This window comes from Myripristis murdjan, chromosome 3 (assembly GCF_902150065.1).
Source record: "Myripristis murdjan chromosome 3, fMyrMur1.1, whole genome shotgun sequence".
NCBI lineage: Eukaryota > Metazoa > Chordata > Actinopteri > Holocentriformes > Holocentridae > Myripristis > Myripristis murdjan.
In genome coordinates, this window is record NC_043982.1 from 47,077,299 (window position 1) to 47,097,622 (window position 20,324).

A 20,324-nucleotide genomic window follows, 5' to 3' on the forward strand; every position below is an offset into this window, starting at 1 on the left:
TGAGATTAAATAGATCCTGGAACTTAGCCTGGTCTGGAGCAGGCTCGCTCCACAGAATAAATCTCCATGGTAACTAATGTCATAACATATCCCACGATCCACTATCCCACTTTTGTGCAACCGGATCACTTTTTACCTTTATTGTAAGACAATAGCTGTAATCATAAGGTACTCATTTGTGTGTGTGTGTGTGTGTGTGTGTGTGTGTGTGTGTGTGTGTGTGGTGGTACACTATATTACCAAAAGTATTCGCTCACCCATTCAAATGATCAGAATCAGGTGTCCTAATCACTTGGCCTGGCCACAGGTGTATAAAATCAAGCACTCAGGCATGCAGACTGTGAAACAAGACATTTGTGAAAGAATGGGCCGCTCTCAGGAGCTCAGTGAATTCCAGCGTGGAACTGTCATAGGATGCCACCTGTGCAACAAATCCAGTCGTGAAATTTCCTCGCTCCTAAATATTCCACAGTCAACTGTCAGCTCTATTATAACAAAATGGAAGCGTTTGGGAACAACAGCAACTCAGCCACGAAGTGGTAGGCCACGTAAAGTGACGGAGAGGGGTCAGCGGATGCTGAAGCGCATAGTGCAAAGAGGTCGCCGACTTTCTGCACAGTCAATTGCTACAGAGCTACAAACTTCATGTGACCTTCAGATTAGCCCAAGTACAGTACGCAGAGAGCTTCATGGAATGGGTTTCCATGGCCGAGCAGCTGCAGCCAAGCCACACATCACCAAGTGCAATGCAAAGCGTCGGATGCAATGGTGTAAAGCACGCCGCCACTGGCCTCTAGAGCAGTGGAGACGCGTTCTCTGGAGTGATGAATCACGCTTTTCCATCTGGCAATCTGATGGACGAGTCTGGGTTTGGAGGTTGCCAGGAGAACGGTACATTTCAGACTGCATTGTGCCGACTGTGAAATTTGGTGGAGGAGGAATTATGGTGTGGGGTTGTTTTTCAGGAGCTGGGCTTGGCCCCTTAGTTCCAGTGAAAGGAACTTTGAATGCTTCAGGATACCAAAACATTTTGGACAATTCCATGCTCCCAACCTTGTGGGAACAGTTTGGAGCGGGCCCCTTCCTCTTCCAACATGACTGTGCACCAGTGCACAAAGCAAGGTCCATAAAGACATGGATGACAGAGTCTGGTGTGGATGAACTTGACTGGCCTGCACAGAGTCCTGACCTGAACCCGATAGAACACCTTTGGGATGAATTAGAGCGGAGACTGAGAGCCAGGCCTTCTCGACCAACATCAGTGTGTGACCTCACCAATGCGCTTTTGGAAGAATGGTCAAAAATTCCTATAAACACTCTCCTCAACCTTGTGGACAGTCTTCCCAGAAGAGTTGAAGCTGTAATAGCTGCAAAAGGTGGACCGACATCATATTGAACTCTATGGGTTAGGAATGGGATGGCACTTCAGTTCATAGTATGAGTAAAGGCAGGTGAGCGAATACTTTTGGTAATATAGTGTATATCTGGTTCACCACAGAACCTTCAAATGTATGTTAACATTCATTTTTATTGCTTCTACCAGACATTTTGCAGCTTTTATGTTAAGACATTTTTCTCTGGGGTCTTGAACGGGGATCAACTCCCCGTTCAAGACCCCATGAAGTGACCTCACATGACCTCACATGACCTCACATGACCGCTACATCCTGTAAACCAGTGACAACGTCAATCTAACAGAAATGATAAAGCTCTGAACAGCCTGTTGCATTACGCAAGCGTTGGCAGTATGGAAGCCCAGAGGGAAGAAGTGACTGAGGATGACATCACTTGTGGACACACTGCCTCTGCTTCAGCGCTCAGACGCAGGAGGAGACCTCCAGCCCGGACCAGACCTCCGGCCCGGGTCAGACCTGCAGCCCGGATCAGGCCTCCAGCCCGGATCAGACCTGCAGCCCGAGTCAGACCTCCAGCCCGGATCAGACCTCCAGCCCGGGTCAGACCTGCAGCCCGGGTCAGACCTGCAGCCCGGATCAGGCCTCCAGCCCGGATCAGACCTGCAGCCCGAGTCAGACCTCCAGCCCGGATCAGACCTCCAGCCCGGGTCAGACCTGCAGCCCGAGTCAGACCTCCAGCCCGGATCAGACCTCCGGCCCGGATCAGACCTCCAGCCCGGGTCAGAGGTTCTGTGGAGGCTGGAGCTCCTAACGATACTGAGCCGACCTTTGCTGCTCATTTTAGGACGAGAGGAAACATTTGAGGAGACGGATCTGCTCTCTGCTGTGTTTCTGCTCCTCCTGTGAGCTGAACTGTCACTGAGACCAGACTTACCAACCACTGCTTAGGAAATGGAATAAAAGGGTTTTTCTTTCTAACCACCGTGTTTTAAGCTTAAAGTTGAATAAAAGTTTCCATATTATTGAAGAGAAACAATCATCTCTGTCTGATCTCTCATCATGTTTACCACATACATCATGTGCTTTTACCTCTTCAGATGACGGGGAACATTTGAAGCATTGGCCACAATTAAATACCACCTTGGAAGCCTTAATGAAGCTCTAGTGTTTTAAATGGCGGAGGCTTCAATACAGGCTGATGCTGATTGGATAACACCTGTGACACGCCCACAAAACAGAGGAACACTACCTGTGAGGCAAAACATTAAAACCAAACAGATCATTCAAAGAGACGTCACACAGCGTTACGCATGGTAACGCCGCTGAATCCACCCACAGAGACAACAGACTTCATACAATCAGGAGTTTATAGAAAAATGATTCAGTTCCATTCACATGAACAACATTTTAGCAACATGGAGATTTAAAGACTCAAGTTAAATTCCTGCCACCCAGAAAACAATATTAAGGATTTTTTTTTTAATGAAAATAAACTTGACAAATATTTCTTCATTGCACGCAGATCTTTGGTGGAAACTTCAGCTGGAGGCTCGAGGAAAGTCACACACAAACACTCAGGTTCAAGATTAAAGTTGTACATTTAGCAAAAAACAAACAAAGAAAGAAAAACAAACAAAACAATTCTGAGATTCTGAGATTACACATAAATGTGTTTTTTGTAATCTTTTAAATTTTTTAATATAATAATAAAGATGTTTGTGTTGGTGTTTTTATCACCAAAAATTTTGACAGAAATTCTCACATTTATTACAAATAATATCAGGATCAAACAAACAAACAAATCCATAAACATCAGCTCCATCAGTGATCTTGACTAATGATCCAAATCTGTCTCAGGACATTTCAGCAGAGAAACCCAAACCACACCCACAGCCACGCCCACAGGAAGTACCGCCACGCCCACAGCCACGCCCACAGGAAGTACCGCCACGCCCACAGCCACGCCCACAGGAAGTACCGTCAGGAAGCAGGAAGTAGCATCAGGAAGCAGGAAGTCAGGGTGGTTCTGCAGCTGAATCAGTTTGAGGAAAAATGCCCGACCTGAGAACGTTTTCTAGAACCTGTTTCAGTTCAGCTCACACACGCTCCTCGTCTCCACGGCAACACGTCAGACGACGTTTCGTTTCAAACATCAGAAACAAAAACATCGACGCGCTGTTTGTTGTTTTTCAGACTTTTCTCGGCTCGGTGATTCGGTTTAATGCCCACATGATCTGAAGTCTGCGCCTCCTGTGGTGCGTTCAGGGGCCGTCTGGACGGAAAATGAACGATTAACAAACCGACTTCATGAAAAGGATGATGTGATTTGTTGCTTTCTGACTTACAAGAAGATGGAGGTTCGTTTTTTGCAGCCATCTGATCGCACCTGAATGCACCGCTTCCTTCTGGCGCACTCATAAACAAACAGCAGAGTGTGCCTCCGCCACAAAGTAGTCCCAGAGCCACAGATTGAACCTCAGCGCCGTGACTCTGAACGGGTTTTTCATCTGAACGTCGGAAGAAAAAAATGGAAGTGAGATCGCTGACGTGGAGAAACGTGAACGTGTGTGAGCTGAAAGGGTGAATGCTCAAACCGGACAAATTTAAAAACCCAGATCATCGGCAGCCTCAGCGCCTGATTGGTGGAACCAACAGGAAGTTGTCCTCTGGACAGGAAGTTGTTCTTCTTCACTGGTGGCTGGGGGTTTTGAGGAAGCGCTGCGACTTCTGCCTCACCATGCGGCGCTGCTGCTGAGCCGCCTGAGCGTCTGCGATCGCTGCCTGCAGCTTCTGCACGTAACCATGGAAACCAGGTCAGAGAGGACACACACACACACACACACACACACACACACACACACACACTCAGTACCTGGGCAGTGTGTGTGTCTCTCAGCTGGAGCGTCCTCACCGACTCCTGACCGTCTCTTTTAGGGAGCTTCAGCTTCTGCTGCTCCTGGACAAACAAACAAACAAACAAACAAACAAGTAAATTAAATAAAGTAGCATAAAAACAATAATAATAATAATAATAAATATAAAAATAAAAATGAAATAGAATGAAGTTAAAGTTAAATGAGCTGAAATAAAATACATAAAACAACAAAATAAAAACTCAAACGAGTGTTTGCACAGATCAGCTGGAAGAACAGATGCTGCTGCTTCCATGTTCCTCTGTGTGTGTGCGTGTGTGTGTGTGTGTGTGTGTGAGTGTGTGTGTGTGTGTGTGTGAGTGTGTGTGTGTGTCTGTGTGTGTGAGTGTGTCTGTGTGTGTGAGTGTGTGTGTGTGTCACACTTCCTGATCTCTGCCTGTGTTGTTGTGTTGTGGATCTTCTTCCTGTCTCTGCTCGGCCGCTGAGCCTGAGGTTCTCCTGGAAAGTGGTTCTGGTTCTGGTTCTGATTCTGTCGTGTTCTCTTACGGTTTTTAAACTTTCAGTTTCAAGACGTCATTTAGAAATAAATTAGATTTTTTAACCTCGAGACAACTTAAAGGTTCTTGGATTCCTCCAAACGAGACGGAGCCCTGCTGACTGCCTGGCTGAGGGTTCTGCTTCTGCTTCTGGCTGTGGTTCTGGTTCTGGTTCTGGTTCTAGTTCTGGTTCTGGTTGTAGTTGTGGTTCTGGGTGTGGTTCTGGTTCTGCTTCTGGCTGTGGTTCTGGTTGTGGTTGTGTTTGTGGTTCTGGTTCTGGGTGTGATTCTGGTTCTGGGTGTGTTTGTGGTTGTGGTTGTGTTTGTGGTTGTGGTTGTGGTTGTGTTTGTGGTTCTGGTTGTGGTTGTGTTTGTGGTTCTGGTTGTGGTTGTGGTTCTGGTTCTGGTTGTGGTTGTGTTTGTGGTTCTGGTTCTGGGTGTGATTCTGGTTCTGGGTGTGTTGTGGTTGTGGTTGTGGTTGTGTTTGTGGTTCTGGTTGTGGTTCTGGTTTGGGGTGTGTTTGTGGTTCTGGTTCTGGGTGTGGTTCTGGGTGTGGTTCTGGTTCTGTGTGTGGTTCTGGTTGTGTTTGTGGTTCTGGTTCTGGTTTTGGGTGTGGTTCTGGTTCTGGTTCTGGGTGTGGTTGTGGTTATGTTTGTGTTTCTGGTTGTGGTTCTGGTTCTGGGTGTGTTTGTGGTTCTGGTTCTGGGTGTGTTTGTGTTTGTGGTTCTGGTTGTGTTTGTGGTTCTGGTTCTGGTTCTAGCTCTGGGTGTGGTTGTGGTTATGTTTGTGGTTCTGGTTGTGGTTGTGGTTCTGGTTCTGGGTGTGTTTGTGGTTGTGGTTCTGGTTCTAGTTCTGGGTGTGGTTGTGGTTATGTTTGTGGTTCTGGTTCTGGTTGTGGTTCTGGTTCTGGGTGTGTTTGTGGTTGTGGTTCTGGTTCTAGTTCTGGGTGTGGTTGTGGTTGTGGTTGTGTTTGTGGTTCTGGTTCTGGTTTTGGGTGTGGTTCTGGTTCTGGTTCTGGGTGTGGTTGTGGTTATGTTTGTGGTTCTGGTTGTGGTTCTGGTTCTGGGTGTGTTTGTGGTTGTGGTTCTGGGTGTGTTTGTGGTTGTGGTTCTGGTTGTGTTTGTGGTTCTGGTTCTGGTTCTAGCTCTGGGTGTGGTTGTGGTTATGTTTGTGGTTCTGGTTCTGGTTGTGGTTCTGGTTCTGGGTGTGTTTGTGGTTGTGGTTCTGGTTCTAGTTCTGGGTGTGGTTGTGGTTATGTTTGTGGTTCTGGTTCTGGTTGTGGTTCTGGTTCTGGGTGTGTTTGTGGTTGTGGTTCTGGTTCTAGTTCTGGGTGTGGTTGTGGTTGTGTTTGTGGTTCTGGTTCTGGGTGTGGTTGTGGTTATGTTTGTGGTTCTGGTTCTGGTTGTGGTTCTGGTTCTGGGTGTGTTTGTGGTTGTGGTTCTGGTTCTAGTTCTGGGTGTGGTTGTGGTTGTGTTTGTGGTTCTGGTTCTGGGTGTGATTCTGGTTCTGGGTGTGTTTGTGGTTGTGGTTGTGTTTGTGGTTCTGGTTGTGGTTGTGTTTGTGGTTCTGGTTGTGGTTCTGGTTCGGGGTGTGTTTGTGGTTCTGGTTCTGGGTGTGGTTCTGGTTCTGGGTGTTGTTCTGGGTGTGGTTCTGGTTCTGTGTGTGGTTCTGGTTGTGTTTGTGGTTCTGGTTCTGGTTTTGGGTGTGGTTCTGGTTCTGGTTCTGGGTGTGGTTGTGGTTATGTTTGTGGTTCTGGTTGTGGTTCTGGGTGTGTTTGTGGTTCTGGTTCTGGGTGTGTTTGTGGTTGTGGTTCTTGTTGTGTTTGTGGTTCTGGTTCTGGTTCTAGTTCTGGGTGTGGTTGTGGTTATGTTTGTGGTTCTGGTTGTGGTTGTGGTTCTGGTTCTGGGTGTGTTTGTGGTTGTGGTTCTGGTTCTAGTTCTGGGTGTGGTTGTGGTTATGTTTGTGGTTCTGGTTCTGGTTGTGGTTCTGGTTCTGGGTGTGTTTGTGGTTCTGGTTCTGGGTGTGTTTGTGGTTGTGGTTCTGGTTGTGTTTGTGGTTCTGGGTGTGGTTGTGTTTGTGGTTGTGGTTCTGGGTGTGGTTCTGGTTCTGAGTGTGGTTCTGGTTCTGGGTGTGGTTCTGGCTGTGATTGTGTTTGTGGTTGTGGTTCTGGTTCTAGTTCTGGTTGTGGTTCTGGGTGTGGTTCTGGTTCTGGTTGTGGGTGTGGTTGTGGTTGTGGTTCTGGTTCTGGTTCTGGTTGTGGGTGTGGTTGTGGTTGTGTTTGTGGTTCTGGGTGTGGTTGTGGTTCTGGGTGTGGTTCCGGTCACCTTGCAGTAGATGTGGAGCTGGCCGCCCGTCACGGCCGGCGGCCTGCAGAAGTTCTCCAGCAGACACTCCCACTCCTTGTTGAAGTGGCCCACAAAGTCGATCTCCTTGACGCACAGAACCCTCCTGAGGAAGAGGAACACAAACGCATCGAGAACAGAGAAGCGAGCAGGGAGCCGCCGCCGAGCGCACGGGAACGTCAGCTGATCAGGTTATTGATCCGCTTCAGCTGATCAGGTTATTGATCCGCTTCAGTCTGATAGGAACAGGAGCTGCTGTTCTCCATATAATAATCATGTTTTTCTTGTGGATCTTCTGACTCTCTCTGGGTTTGGGTTCCTCGCTGCTACATGAACCTGATCAACACTTCCTGACATTTTATGGACCAAACGACTGATCAATAATGCAGATTAATCGATAAAGACGATGATGGTTCTATCTGACTGGCTGAACTCAGACGTCTGTGAGCGGCACCACAGAAGAAGACGCAGACAGGAAGTCGGCCGTTCGTACCTGTTGGTGACGATGATGTTGGTCTTCCTGTGTCCCGGATACTCACAGTGGTCCCTGAACGCCTCACCGTCCAGCTGCTTGATCCCCGACCGCTGAGCACACACACACAAACACAGACACACACACACACACACACACACACAAACACAGACACATGCACATACACACACATTACACACAGACCAACACACACCACACACACACACACACACCAAATAATGTAAATAAAATTATCTAACATAATCTATATAAATACATAAACATACATCAGTAAGACTCAAATATCAAAAAGGAAAAAGAAAAAAGAAAAACAGATTCTAATATATAAACACACACACACACACACACACACACACACACACACACACACACACACAGGATCAACCCCCCACAGCATTTACCTCAAAACTTATTGAAAACCAAAACTTTTAGAGCGAAGCTGAGCCTCTCCGAACTGTTCGATCAGAGGACTGAGGGGCTCAGGTTGGGAGGGGTTAGGGGGTTAGGTGGTTCAGGTTAGGGTTAGAGGGTTCAGGGGTTCGGGTTGGGGGATAGGGGGTTAGGGGGTTCGGGTTGGGAGTTAGGGGGTTAGGGGGTTCGGGTTGGGAGTTAGGGGGTTAGGGGGTTCGGGTTGGGGGTTAGGGGGTTTGGGTTGGGGTTGGGGTTCAGGATTGGGGTTAGTTAGCTCGTGACTTGACCTGCGCAGCTGAACGCAGCCTCAGTCTGACTGGAGCTCAGCAGGAGAACCAGGAAGTGGCTTTGGAAGATCCTCTGGGACAGTCAGAGGGAGTCTGCTCACAGGAAAAGTTTTGCTTTGCAATCAATTTGGAGGTAAACGTTGCTGTCATTCGGGGGTCAAATACATTTCAAATATGTTACTTGCTAATTAGCAGCCACTTACCGTGGAATCTGCAGCGCACTAAAAAGCTCCGAGTGCGTTTGGATCAAAGTTGCAAAAATCACAATTCAGTTTTTTTTTTCTGAAATCAACGTGGAGGCAGTGTGAGCGCGCCGGCAGCCACAGCACAGCGCCACCTGCCTGTGGGCTCCTGCACAAACAGCAGACGCTCGCAGCCACACACCGGAGCAGCATCAGCAAGTGTATTTTTATTAAACATGTTCCAACACACACACAGTACAAATGTCACACACTGACGATGCCGCCAAGCTGACACACCGAGCCGACGTTAAGGGAGCTGAAGGCGTAAAGGAACCACACACAGTGACAGTGTGTTATTATGGGATGGATGGAGGTTGTAAAGAAACGTCAGAGCTCATGCTGGTCGCCGACGCCTCATTTGCATAAAGTTACATCAGTTCATATGCAGCCGGACCGCAGCAGAAGAGGAGCGAGTACAGACACGTCTACAGATTTATACTGGAGGAATGATATGACACTACAAACCTTTTTACAAAAATACTGCTACCCCTCTACAGCAGATACCACAGACGTCACGTTGTGCTAAGTCAGCAAAACATTTCCCACAGCCTGACACTCTGCTTTTAGTAAATTATACATCAGAAATAAGAATGTCATACAGGTGGATTTGAGTTTCATTTAAAAAAAAAAATGCAAATTCTAACAAAAAGTAATACAAAACTTAAAAAAACAGCTTGAGGTATAGAATGAGAGAAATACTTGCTTTGGCATGCAAAAGGTCTTCAGTTAAGAAACCTGAATTACAGGAGAAGGTATATATTACTGAAGTTATATATTCATATGTACATTTAGAGGTTCTGTACAGAGAAGCAGAACTGTCCCAGACACCCAGAGCGCCTGTGAGCGGGCCGGCCAGTGAAGCAGCACTTTGAAGGGGAAATGAGACAGAATAATAAATATAAAGAGCTTAAAAAAAAACAACAAACAAAAAGAAAAACAGAAGACTGACAGAGTGGAACGAGCCAAAGCTTCTCTACTCCTCATCCGGCTGCATGGAAGAGAAAGACAAGAGAAGAAGAAAGCAGTTAGAAACCAGCAGAAACCGCAGAGCAGGAAACAGGTTCGCTCACCATTTAAAGGGAGATTCCACTGCATTTGACCTTAAATCATATGGACACAGACTTTTTTATTGTAAAGCATGATTTTTTTTTTTTTTTTTGTGGTTTGAAACATCAAACAAAACAAACAAAACTTAATCTCAGATGAGCTGAGATTAAGTTTTAATACTGAGCAAAGCTGTGACGACCGGCAGTGGAACGCCAACACAAACAACAGCAGCAACGAGAGCGCTTCACTTCTGAGCCACCAAGAAAACAGTTTTGTCTTTCAGTGATGAAAGAATTAAATTCACTGGGGAGCTCAGACGGAAGAAAACACAGAAACATTCAAGTCTGTAGTTTAGTTTCCCAGCATGCAGTGGGGCAGGTCAGGTCATCCTGGAAAATACTAATGAAACACAAACGCCAAAGATCACAACAAAACAAGTGGCTCAAGTTTCATCTGTCAGATTTTCTCTCCACTTGGAACTCATGGCGCCTCCATGATGATGATGATGTTACGGCTGCGTATCTTCCTCCTCAGGCCGGGTCTCTTCCTCAGGCCGGGTCTCTTCCTCAGGCCGGGTCTCTTCCTCCTCAGGCCGGGTCTCTTCCTCAGGCCGGGTCTCTTCCTCAGGCCGGGTCTCTTCCTCAGGCCGGGTCTCTTCCTCCTCAGGCCGGGTCTCTTCCTCAGGCCGGGTCTCTTCCTCAGGCCGGGTCTCTTCCTCAGGCCGGGTCTCTTCCTCCTCAGGCCGGGTCTCTTCCTCAGGCCGGGTCTCTTCCTCAGGCCGGGTCTCTTCCTCAGGCCGGGTCTCTTCCTCAGGCCGGGTCTCTTCCTCAGGCCAGGTCTCTTCCTCCTCAGGCCGGGTCTCTTCCTCCTCAGGCCGGGTCTCTTCCTCCTCAGGCCGGGTCTCTTCCTCCTCAGGCCGGGTCTCTTCCTCCTCAGGCCGGGTCTCTTCCTCAGGCCGGGTCTCTTCGTCCTCAGGCCGGGTCTCTTCCTCAGGCCGGGTCTCTTCCTCCTCAGGCCGGGTCTCTTCCTCAGGCCGGGTCTCTTCCTCCTCAGGCCGGGTCTCTTCCTCCTCAGGCCGGGTCTCTTCCTCAGGCCGGGTCTCTTCGTCCTCAGGCCGGGTCTCTTCGTCCTCAGGCCGGGTCTCTTCCTCAGGCCGGGTCTCTTCCTCAGGCCGGGTCTCTTCCTCAGGCCGGGTCTCTTCGTCCTCAGGCCGGGTCTCTTCCTCAGGCCGGGTCTCTTCGTCCTCAGGCCGGGTCTCTTCCTCAGGCCGGGTCTCTTGCTCCTCAGGCCGGGTCTCTTCGTCCCCAGGCCGGGTCTCTTCGTCCCCAGGCCGGGTCTCTTCCTCCTCAGTCCGGGTCTCTTCCTCAGGCCGGGTCTCTTCGTCCTCAGGCCGGGTCTCTTCCTCAGGCCGGGTCTCTTCGTCCTCAGGCCGGGTCTCTTCCTCAGGCCGGGTCTCTTCGTCCTCAGGCCGGGTCTCTTCGTCCTCAGGCCGGGTCTCGTCCTCAGGCCGGGTCTCTTGCTCCTCAGGCCGGGTCTCTTCGTCCTCTGCTCCCTCGTCCTCCTCTGCGGCGTCTTGCTCCCCCTGCTGGCTGTGAGGTGGAGCAGCTGCTTCCACAGTGTGACGCTCAGCGCTGGTATTTGAGGACCAGCTCAGAGTGTTACACCACTCCTCATCATCTGAGGCATTTTCATCTGATTTCACCTCCTCAAACATGAAAGCAAAAAAAAACCTTGAGAAATCTGTATTTTCTGTATAATGTGTATTTCTGATATTTCAGGCTGACGGCCTTCATCAGAGCCAATATCCTCCGATATGAAATAGTGGCAAAAAAAGTTTGCACATTGCAGCACCCCATTTACATCTTTAGTTTTTAGGGTTTTTGCTTTTTTAAAAATTATTACATGTGGTACTGTGTTTTTGACAAGCACCCACTATATTTTTCTAAATAAAGAAATTGGTGAAAGGTCAGTGTTTTGTATGGATGGCCAACACATGCCAGACGACTGCAGGTTCTACATGCAGCTTGATGGGAAAATAAAAATTTAAAAAATTAAAAAAATTAAAATTAAAAACTACAACAGTGCTTCTTCAGCTAAACAAATGAAGCCTGTTAAAGAAACTAAATCAGATTTCTAAGGGATATTTGCTGAGTCAGACTCAGCCACATGTTCCTGTTATTTTAAATGGTATTGGTTGGTCTCACATTAACAAATAATTTGTAAATGCACTCATACGTTTATAAATTAATGTCATGTGGAGTTGTTGGACGTCTACATGCAGTGGAAGCTGCTGCAGAAACGCTCTCCAGGCGATTCCTCGTGAAGAACCATGAACTTCATTCCTGTGAAGATTCTGCAGCCAAAGTGCAAACTGAGCCGTGGACGGCGTCTCCAGGTGAGGACACAGATGTCCCTGAACGCGTCCCCCGGCCTCACCGTGTGTGCAGCATCGTGCTGCAGCTGCTGGCTTTATGCTGCCTCAGCAGGTTTTCTTCACGTTGCTTCTCAGGGACGGTGAATCCTTGAGCTGGACACGACTGTTCAGTTTGTGACGTTACGGTTCATACACCTCCTGTTTCATGTGCGCTGCTTCCTTCTGCATAAATCTGAGTATCTGTCTGTCCTCTCGCAGTAGATGCAGGACAAATCAAGGCTTTTTCTGTGAGCCGGGCCAGACGGCAGACCATGACAGAGGATTAGGCAGAACAAGTCACAAATTTACGAGAAAAAAACTCAGAAAAGACTTTTTCCATGACTTCTTTCTTACTCTCGTTCTACTTTCCACTTCTAAATCCTGCTCTGACGTGGGATTCAGGATCAAGGAGATCCTGCTGATCTGAGCCCAGAATCAGCAGATTGTTTTCTTCTGAATCGGCCCAAGTCACAGCAACGTCTCTTCAGAGTCCAGATGCTGAGGAGGAGGTTGGGGTTCTGGACTCAGACCAGCAGGATTTCCTTCAGACTGGATCCAACAGGTTCAGTTTTTTTCTCAGAAGAGGACCGCCCACATACACACACACACACACACACCACATGAAGCATGAAGCTTGAGCAGAAAAGCCAAAGTGTCCAGCAGTCTGGCCGCTGTGCAGCCAATCAGAGTCCAGAGGCAGAGCGAGGTCAGGGAACACAGTCTCCATTCAGCCAATCAGATCAGGTGTCAGGTGTGAGACGAGCGGCCTCACCTGGAACAGGTCGTAGCCCTGAGACTCCACCTGGTCATAAGGCCTGATGATGCCGTCCTCCTTGATCAGCCTCACCGGACGCAGTTTGGTCACTTCCTCTGTAGACTCTGCCACCCTGAGGGACACACACACACACACACACACACACACACACATCAGGTCTTCAGCCTACAGGGAACCAGCTCAGCATCAGGAAACCAGGAACCTGCTGAAGGTTCCTGATCTCCAGCCGCCCTCAGCGGGACGTCCTGCTCTGCTCAGAGTTTCTGGACTGAGGGGTCGCGGCGGCACCCGATTCAACTGTGATCTCTCCTCTGATTGGACGTTACCAGTGGTAGCCCCGCCCCCCACAGGATTGGGTTAGCAGGTCCCTGCCGCTCCTTCTAGCGGCTCAGAAGCTGTTAGCATCTGTCGCTATCGTCAGTCTGTGTGAACCAATCAGACGGGACCTGGAGCCAGGCAGACCGCCACGCCGCACAAAGACCAACGAAGAAGAAGCTGCTGACCAATCACACGGAGCTCAGCCCGACTCAAGCCAGAGCTGAGTTTCACTTTAGATGGCTAATGTTAGCAAATGTTGGCTAGTGAACGTTAGCTACCATTAGCTAATGTTAGCTACCAAGAACCACGTTCAGTTTTAGCTAGCTAAAGTTACCAAATATTAGCTAGTACATGTTGGCTAGCAAATGTTTCCTGGCTGCCATTTAGCTATGTTTCTGTTTTTAGCTAATGATAGCGAATGCTAAGCTAACCTTAGCCAACAGCCTCTCCTGACCTGAATCAAACAGCAGAGCAAAGGCAAAGCTAACAGAAGTGGCTAAAGCAAACGTTTGATTGGTTAAAACAGACTGATGACAGGAACGGATGCTAACGGCTTCTGACCCACTGTGTGTGTGTGTGTGTGTGTGTGTGGTGGTGGTGGGGGGGGGGGGTGTGGGGTGGGGGGGGGTCACCACTGATAACGCCCATCAGAGGGGAGCTAACAGTCCAATCCGGCGGCTGTGGCTGTAAAAAAGAAGCAGGCTCCTTCTCTGATTTGGCCGATCACACATCGCTGCTGCCTCCAAACAGGAGGAACGCACTGAGGAAGATTTCTCATTCAATAACTTCTCTTGGAAACCCATGTCTTTTTAAGAATTATAATTACACAAAAAAAAAGTCTACATAAATGCAGTCATTTACCAAGTGAAGGATTTTGCAGGTTTCAGTCGGGTCATGAAAATGTGCTAATCCATCCGTGAAAAACCTTGTTAGAGGTCACTCTGAGGAAAAGACTGGCTCCAGAGGTGCAGGTGGACGTTCAGGCTGAGGTGGCGGCTGCAGCGACACGTGATCGGCGAGCTTTAAGAGCCACAGCGACACGGGGCGTCACTTCTTAGTTTGGATGATGCCTCCTCATCGTGAGGGACATTCACGGTTTTGACAGGCAAGTCGAGCACAAGACTCCGAGCTGAGACTGGACTGACATTCACACAGAATGTGAGGCGGCTGATGCAGAATCAAATCTGTGAGGTCTGAGCAGGACGGGGCCGGCCAAAACAAATCCAAATCAAAGCTGCCACATCCAAACGGGAGGCCAGAGCTGCAGTGAAGGTGCTTTGGTGTGATATCTCACCTTTCGTTACCTCTACGGTGAAAGCATGGAACAGTAATTTCATCAGGTTATCCAGAATCAACTGCTTATTACAGTGTGAAGGATGGGATTATGGGATTACATGACAGATGGACCTGCGGCACTGGGAGGAGGGGGGCAGCGTGTACAGACCACTGGGACAGCTGGGAGTCATTTTGGGGCCAAATAAGCATTTTGATGATGTGACATCTGAGTGCATGAGAGGCAAGACTGAAGGAGGACAAATAAAACACTAAATCATTTCTGTGGCTGCTTTCACACCCGTTTCCCAGCTCCTGTCTGTCTGATGGAGCTGCACAAACAGCGACGCTAAATTATATTTGGAATGGCAGGACAGATCTGGGTTATGCTGCCACGAAGCTTTTTGTATTTTTTAATGATCAAACCATCACCAGCTTTATTGAAGCACATGACTCAAACTTTAAGGTGGCACCTTTTTTCCACCTGCCAGGAGAAGGGAAAGTACACAGGCAGCGCCTGAGTGTCTGCCCTCCTCCGGGGCTGGAAACAGCACCGCCGCCGCCGCCGCCGGCATCGACAACAGGAACCGATGAGCTTGGAGGAACATGATCCTGATGGATCAGACAGTGTGGAACCGGTTCTCAACTGGAGCTGGTTCTTGATTCCTGTCCCTCGTTAATTCAGGAATTAATGATCAATCATGTTTGCTAACCCTGGATCACAGACGGGACACTGTGAGCCTGTCTACCTGCCGGCAGGTGAGACATGTTGTTCAGTCTAAACATGGAGCTTCAGGTGCTGATCCACCTGCCGCTCAGTTAGCAGTTCACTATTTAGAAAAGTTTTGATGGGTCAACAGTCGGAGCAGAAGCACGTCAAACCCAGCATGGCAGCGCCGTGCGCTCATTCAGTCAGTCAGCCAATCCCTGAGGAGAGAACACATGATGTCGGAAGAGGGCGGGGCTTTGGAGGAACGCTTTTTTTGTGCAATGTGTGCAATGTTCATACATTTAAAAGACGTGTCAGCTGTGTGCGTGTTCATGCAACGCCTTTTGCATGCATTGAAAACAGCAAGGTGCATCACGAGTCGGCAGCGTGTGAAACTTCCTTCATGACGGGAAGTAAATTCACACCAACAAGCTAGGCTAACTTGGTTAGCATTAGCCTAGCTCACAGACCCTCTTCAGTGTTCAAGTCAACACTAAATCCCTCAGAGAGCTCCTGCTGCCCTCGAGGGGCCGAGCCTGCAGGCCTGATGTCGCCTTGGTTCCTTCAGTGTTCACGTGACCCCGCCTCAAACCAACCACAATCTGCAACCGTGACGTGAACTCAAACCAGCCTTTGGTCTCCTGGACAGAAATCCGGTCCGGTCCGGTCCGGTCGCTGCAGCAACAGCGTTCACATGCGTTTCCACTGAAACCCTGTCAGCCTGTGTTTCTAGAGCCTTGCCTCCTGATTAGCAGGAGCGGGAAAAACCAGGACAGCAAAGTGTGGCCATATTTTGTGAGGCAACGTTGGGTCGACACGCCGACGCCGAGCAGTGATATCGAATCACCAGAGCAACATTTCTGTCCCAGTCTGATGCAAAGAAAATGACTGAAGTGACATGAAGAGAATGAAAACTTTGTCTTAACAGATAAAACAAATGTTGACAAAGTTTTTATTTAGGGGACATAATTTGGAGTTGAAAAAAGGTAATAAATCTCAATAAATCACAAAACATGTTATCACAATACTCAGCATATTGCAAAATGCTTAAAATCATCGTATCATGACTTCAGTATCGTATTATATATCGTGCTGATTCCCAGCTCTATTAGTTCATGTTTTTCTGTGTTACAACTGCAGTGTCAAAGTTTTTAGAAACAGCAACAAAAATGTTGTTTTAAATTAACAAATGTATAATCAACATTACTGTATCAGTAAAAAATAGCAAAAAAATCAAGAACATCATCAGTAAAACCAAAACAACTTACAACAAATTAGCAGAAAAAGTGACCAAACAGCTATATGTAAAATTTTTAAAATGATGCATTTAAAGGTCCGGTCTGTGTAACCGAAACTGGAACAAACCAGTGACTGAAAAAATCAGAATATCGGCTAATCGGACCGATAATGAGTCGGCGAGCTGAGACGAGTCAACACGCCTCGCCTGAACGCAGCGTCTGCTCCTTCCTCATGACCCGAGCCTTCATCTCACGATGCTGCGGCACGGCGCGGTGGGCGGGGCTTGCGGGGCGGGGAGGTGGTAAGAGGGCGGGGTCAGTAGCAGTGTTAGAATGATGGAGGGCGTGAATGTCGAGCATTAATCCAATCAGGACTCTGGCAGGTGGCCCATGTGCACGGTACAGTATGGAAACACACGATGGATGACTCCTTCATTTTCTACACAATGCAGCAGCTTACCTGTCCGAGCGCTACCTGTGTGTGCAAATGTAAACAAAACAAACAAACAAACAAACAAACAAACAAAAACAAACACATGCCAGCACAGATCATAGCAAAACTGTGAACTGAAAACAAGATAAAGCTGCTCTCCTCAATCGTGGTTGTTTTTTATTTTGTCGTTTTAAAACTGCATCTCTCTGTTCACTTCCACAGCCAAACAGCCCCGAAATAAAATAACACTTTTATGTTACCACGGAAAGAACACGAAGCCCCAGAACCCATTTTTATTAGATTTAACGTCCCTTTTCTCATTATTTTCCTATTTCAATTGGAAAGTAGATCCGGCAGGAAGTGTCTGCTGGAAACTTCCACCTGATATCCTTGCACCAGGAACAAACAAGCCGATGTGCATTACCCACAAAAAATGGGCCCTGGGACTTGTTGTTTCTATGGTGACAGTGCTGTTTGCTGGTGCTGGTTTCTGTGCTCAAAGTGGTTTATTCTGGGAGCTGCTGCAGACACAGAGCTGTGGCTCAGCATCAGCACCACATTCCCCACATAGTCCAGTCATTTTAGAGCCTAAACTGGGGTCAACCTGGGACAAACTGCAAGAGAAGCAAACTCAACTGATTTTGTATCCTCAGTTTGTCCTGAGTGAGGGGAAAAAAGTCCCAAGAAATCCCATTGGTGGAAAGTTTTGAAAATCACCTATTTATGACCACATATTACCAAAAACACTGTTTTTAACACACAGGGGAAAGGGGGTCAACATTTTACTTTCAGATATCACTATAAAAATTCACAAGTTGATTACACACACAAAGACAAGAAAAAAAGTCAATTACAAGTTCTTTGAATTATAACAGTGAATTAAAAGGTTACTATATAACAGTAAATTAAAAGGTTACTATATACACAGTAACCTTTTAATTCACTGTTTAAATATCTGTTCTGGCATTTATTCCTTATATTCCTTATTAGCGCATATCAAATCAGATAATGTGTGATATGCATGTGTAAACAGAATAATTCAAAGAACTTGTAATTGACTTTTTTTCTTGTCTTTGTGTGTGTAATCAACTTGTGAATTTTTATAGTGATATCTGAAAGTAAAATGTTGAACCCCTTTCCCCTGTGTGTTAAAAACAATGTTTTTTGGTAATATGTGGTCATAAATAGGTGATTTTCAAAACTTTCCACCAATGGGATTCCTTGGGACTTTTTTCCCCTCACTCAGGACAAACTGAGGATACAAAATCAGTTGAGTTTGCTTCTCTTGCAGTTTGTCCAAGGTTTTTTCATAAAATGACTGGACTAACAGTGTTGACTCGTGTCTCACACAGGGAACTAGACGAACATTTCAAAGTTTAGAATTCAAATTTGAAATGAGTCGTTTCTATTCATGGCGCTCTACTGTTTGCAACAACAGGAAGTAAATTTGAAGGGTTTGGCGATTAAGGAGCGCTGCTTTAAACTCAACCAAGACATGGAGGAAGCCTCAGAATCAGTGAAATACTCACACAACAAAACAACAACAGAAAGCAACAACGCTCCCAGGCACTAACTTATGAGACAAAGAAACGGAAGCAGAAGACGTCAAAATTAGTCGGCGCACAAGAATAAGAACAGAGGAGACAACATGGTTATGGCGAGCACAGAGACACAGACGTCACACTGTACAGCGACACGTCCAGAACAGATGAGCACTGAGCTGCAAACTGCAGTCAGAGGACGTGGTTTTAAAGAAACACACAAAACACTGCAAAAAATATTTCACTACTACAAATACCAAAATTAAAATGCCACATTTACTGAGGTGAGGGGCGTTTTTGGCTGTGGTTCGTACCTCTGGATGCCCTGGAAGGTGGAGCTGGCCATGTCCACGATGCCTCCGGTGGGCCGGGCCACCACGCCCACCAGCCCCTTCCCGATGCCTTTGAAGAAGCCGGCGGCGCCCTCCTTCTTCGCCCCTGCAGCCGCACACAGCCCACGTTATTTCACTCAGACAAGAAATCTCTGAAAACACACCTTTTTCCTTCTGTATCAACCTTCTGTCCAGAGAAAAGCGTTTTTTTGGTTACAGAAAACTTTAGGAAAACCGCTCTCTTCTTCTGTGGTGTGGACGGTGAACAGGAAGCAGCTTGATAAGTGTGATGTCAGCAGCATCACTCTGATCCTGCACTCCTTTTCAACAACTTGCAGGAGGAGCTGCACCCAGGGGCGTGTCTACAATTTTTTTCTTGGGGGGGGCAAGGTAGGGGCACAGACTGTGGAAGGGTGGCACACTGAAATGACATTTTTTTAAAATGCCCCACAGTCTTAGATCATAATAAACGGTAGGCTGAGGTATGAATAATAGAACTATTTTATTTACCCAAATAATACACAGAGCAGTGTAGCATCCAGCATTTAGAAATCTTATCATACTGAGTAAAATGTTATTTGTTTCTTTGAAAAAAAATCCTGCAGAAGCGGGATTTGCTTCTCTAGCGATTCAGGATGCAGTGACTGATACCTTGATCACTGTTATCTACATCTTTTTTTTTCTTTGAAATGATAAAGGTCTCAGTGTTTTGAGTCCTTTTCCTCCTGCTTTCTCTCTCTCTCCCTCTCACTGTCTGCCCCTGAAGAAATCATGCATATTGTTTGGTTAGAAATAACATTGTTAAGTCAGAAAATCACTTTCCTTAGACTGAAACACACAGGATAGGTATCACACGCAATTATATCATCCTTTAATGATATGTTAGAGTAACCTCAAGCTGTCTTGTTTGCACATGTGTACGAAATAAAGCCCGGTCAACGTCTTGGGCCGTCAAATGTCTACAAGACTACCTGACAAACACCGGGCAAACAGCTGATTTCTCACCTGTAAGGAAAGAAGAGCTGAACAAGATCCTCCGTGAATTTTATGGAGCTTTAATTTCTATAATAAGCAGATTCAGCACCACGGACAGTACCTGCTGAGGCGGATTCAACACCACGGACAGTACCTGCACAATTTCCCACGGAGATGTGCAGCTATAACTATGTTCTTGTTATTAATGTGTTAATGTTATCAGTTATTAATTTGCCTGTTAATCGTTATTAATTTGTTTATTCTTTAACCCTAGGCCACTGATTTAATTCATTTGTCAATTTGTTTGCATCTGTACACTGAAGTGAACATTTAATAAATCAACACATCTGTGAAAACTGTCATCTTTATTTCAGAGGTAAATTGATAACAGCCTGAAAAGGTGATTAGCAAAAAACCTGAAAGGTGGGTTGAAATGATATAACTCTGTTCAGGAGAGCGGCTGCAGCAACGGCCGGCATCAGGCGAGCCCGGCCGCTCACCTGTCATATCACTGATTCTTGGGAAATTGGATAAATCATGTCCCACTAAGAAAAATGCTATTTCTGCTGGAAATTTACAACATTTTAATGAATAAAAAGAATCAAGGGCATAATCAGGGGGTCCTTTGCACATTTGTAAGGTTCTTTTATAGGTTTATTTTTAATTTGTATTAATTTAATGATTATATGTTGGCCCATGCCCTACAAAACCAGTTGTCCTCGGATAGGAGATA

At 47.0% G+C, this 20,324-nt stretch overlaps 1 protein-coding gene across 1 annotated transcript in view; it reads right to left on the reverse strand.

The window, feature by feature from the left end:
• Positions 1-2,704: 2,704 nt before the first annotated feature.
• The window catches only part of LOC115354962 (vacuolar protein sorting-associated protein 13C-like), a 36,802-nt gene continuing 19,182 nt past the window's right edge, over positions 2,705-20,324 (reverse strand). The window contains exons 19-24 of the mRNA XM_030045531.1: positions 18,599-18,722; positions 12,771-12,885; positions 7,599-7,690; positions 7,088-7,211; positions 4,228-4,311; positions 2,705-4,145 (exon numbers count right to left, since the gene is read on the reverse strand). Of these exons, the coding sequence (XP_029901391.1) occupies positions 4,044-4,145; positions 4,228-4,311; positions 7,088-7,211; positions 7,599-7,690; positions 12,771-12,885; positions 18,599-18,722 (641 nt within the window). The 3' untranslated portion in view covers positions 2,705-4,043. The remainder of the gene's footprint in view (positions 4,146-4,227; positions 4,312-7,087; positions 7,212-7,598; positions 7,691-12,770; positions 12,886-18,598; positions 18,723-20,324) is intronic.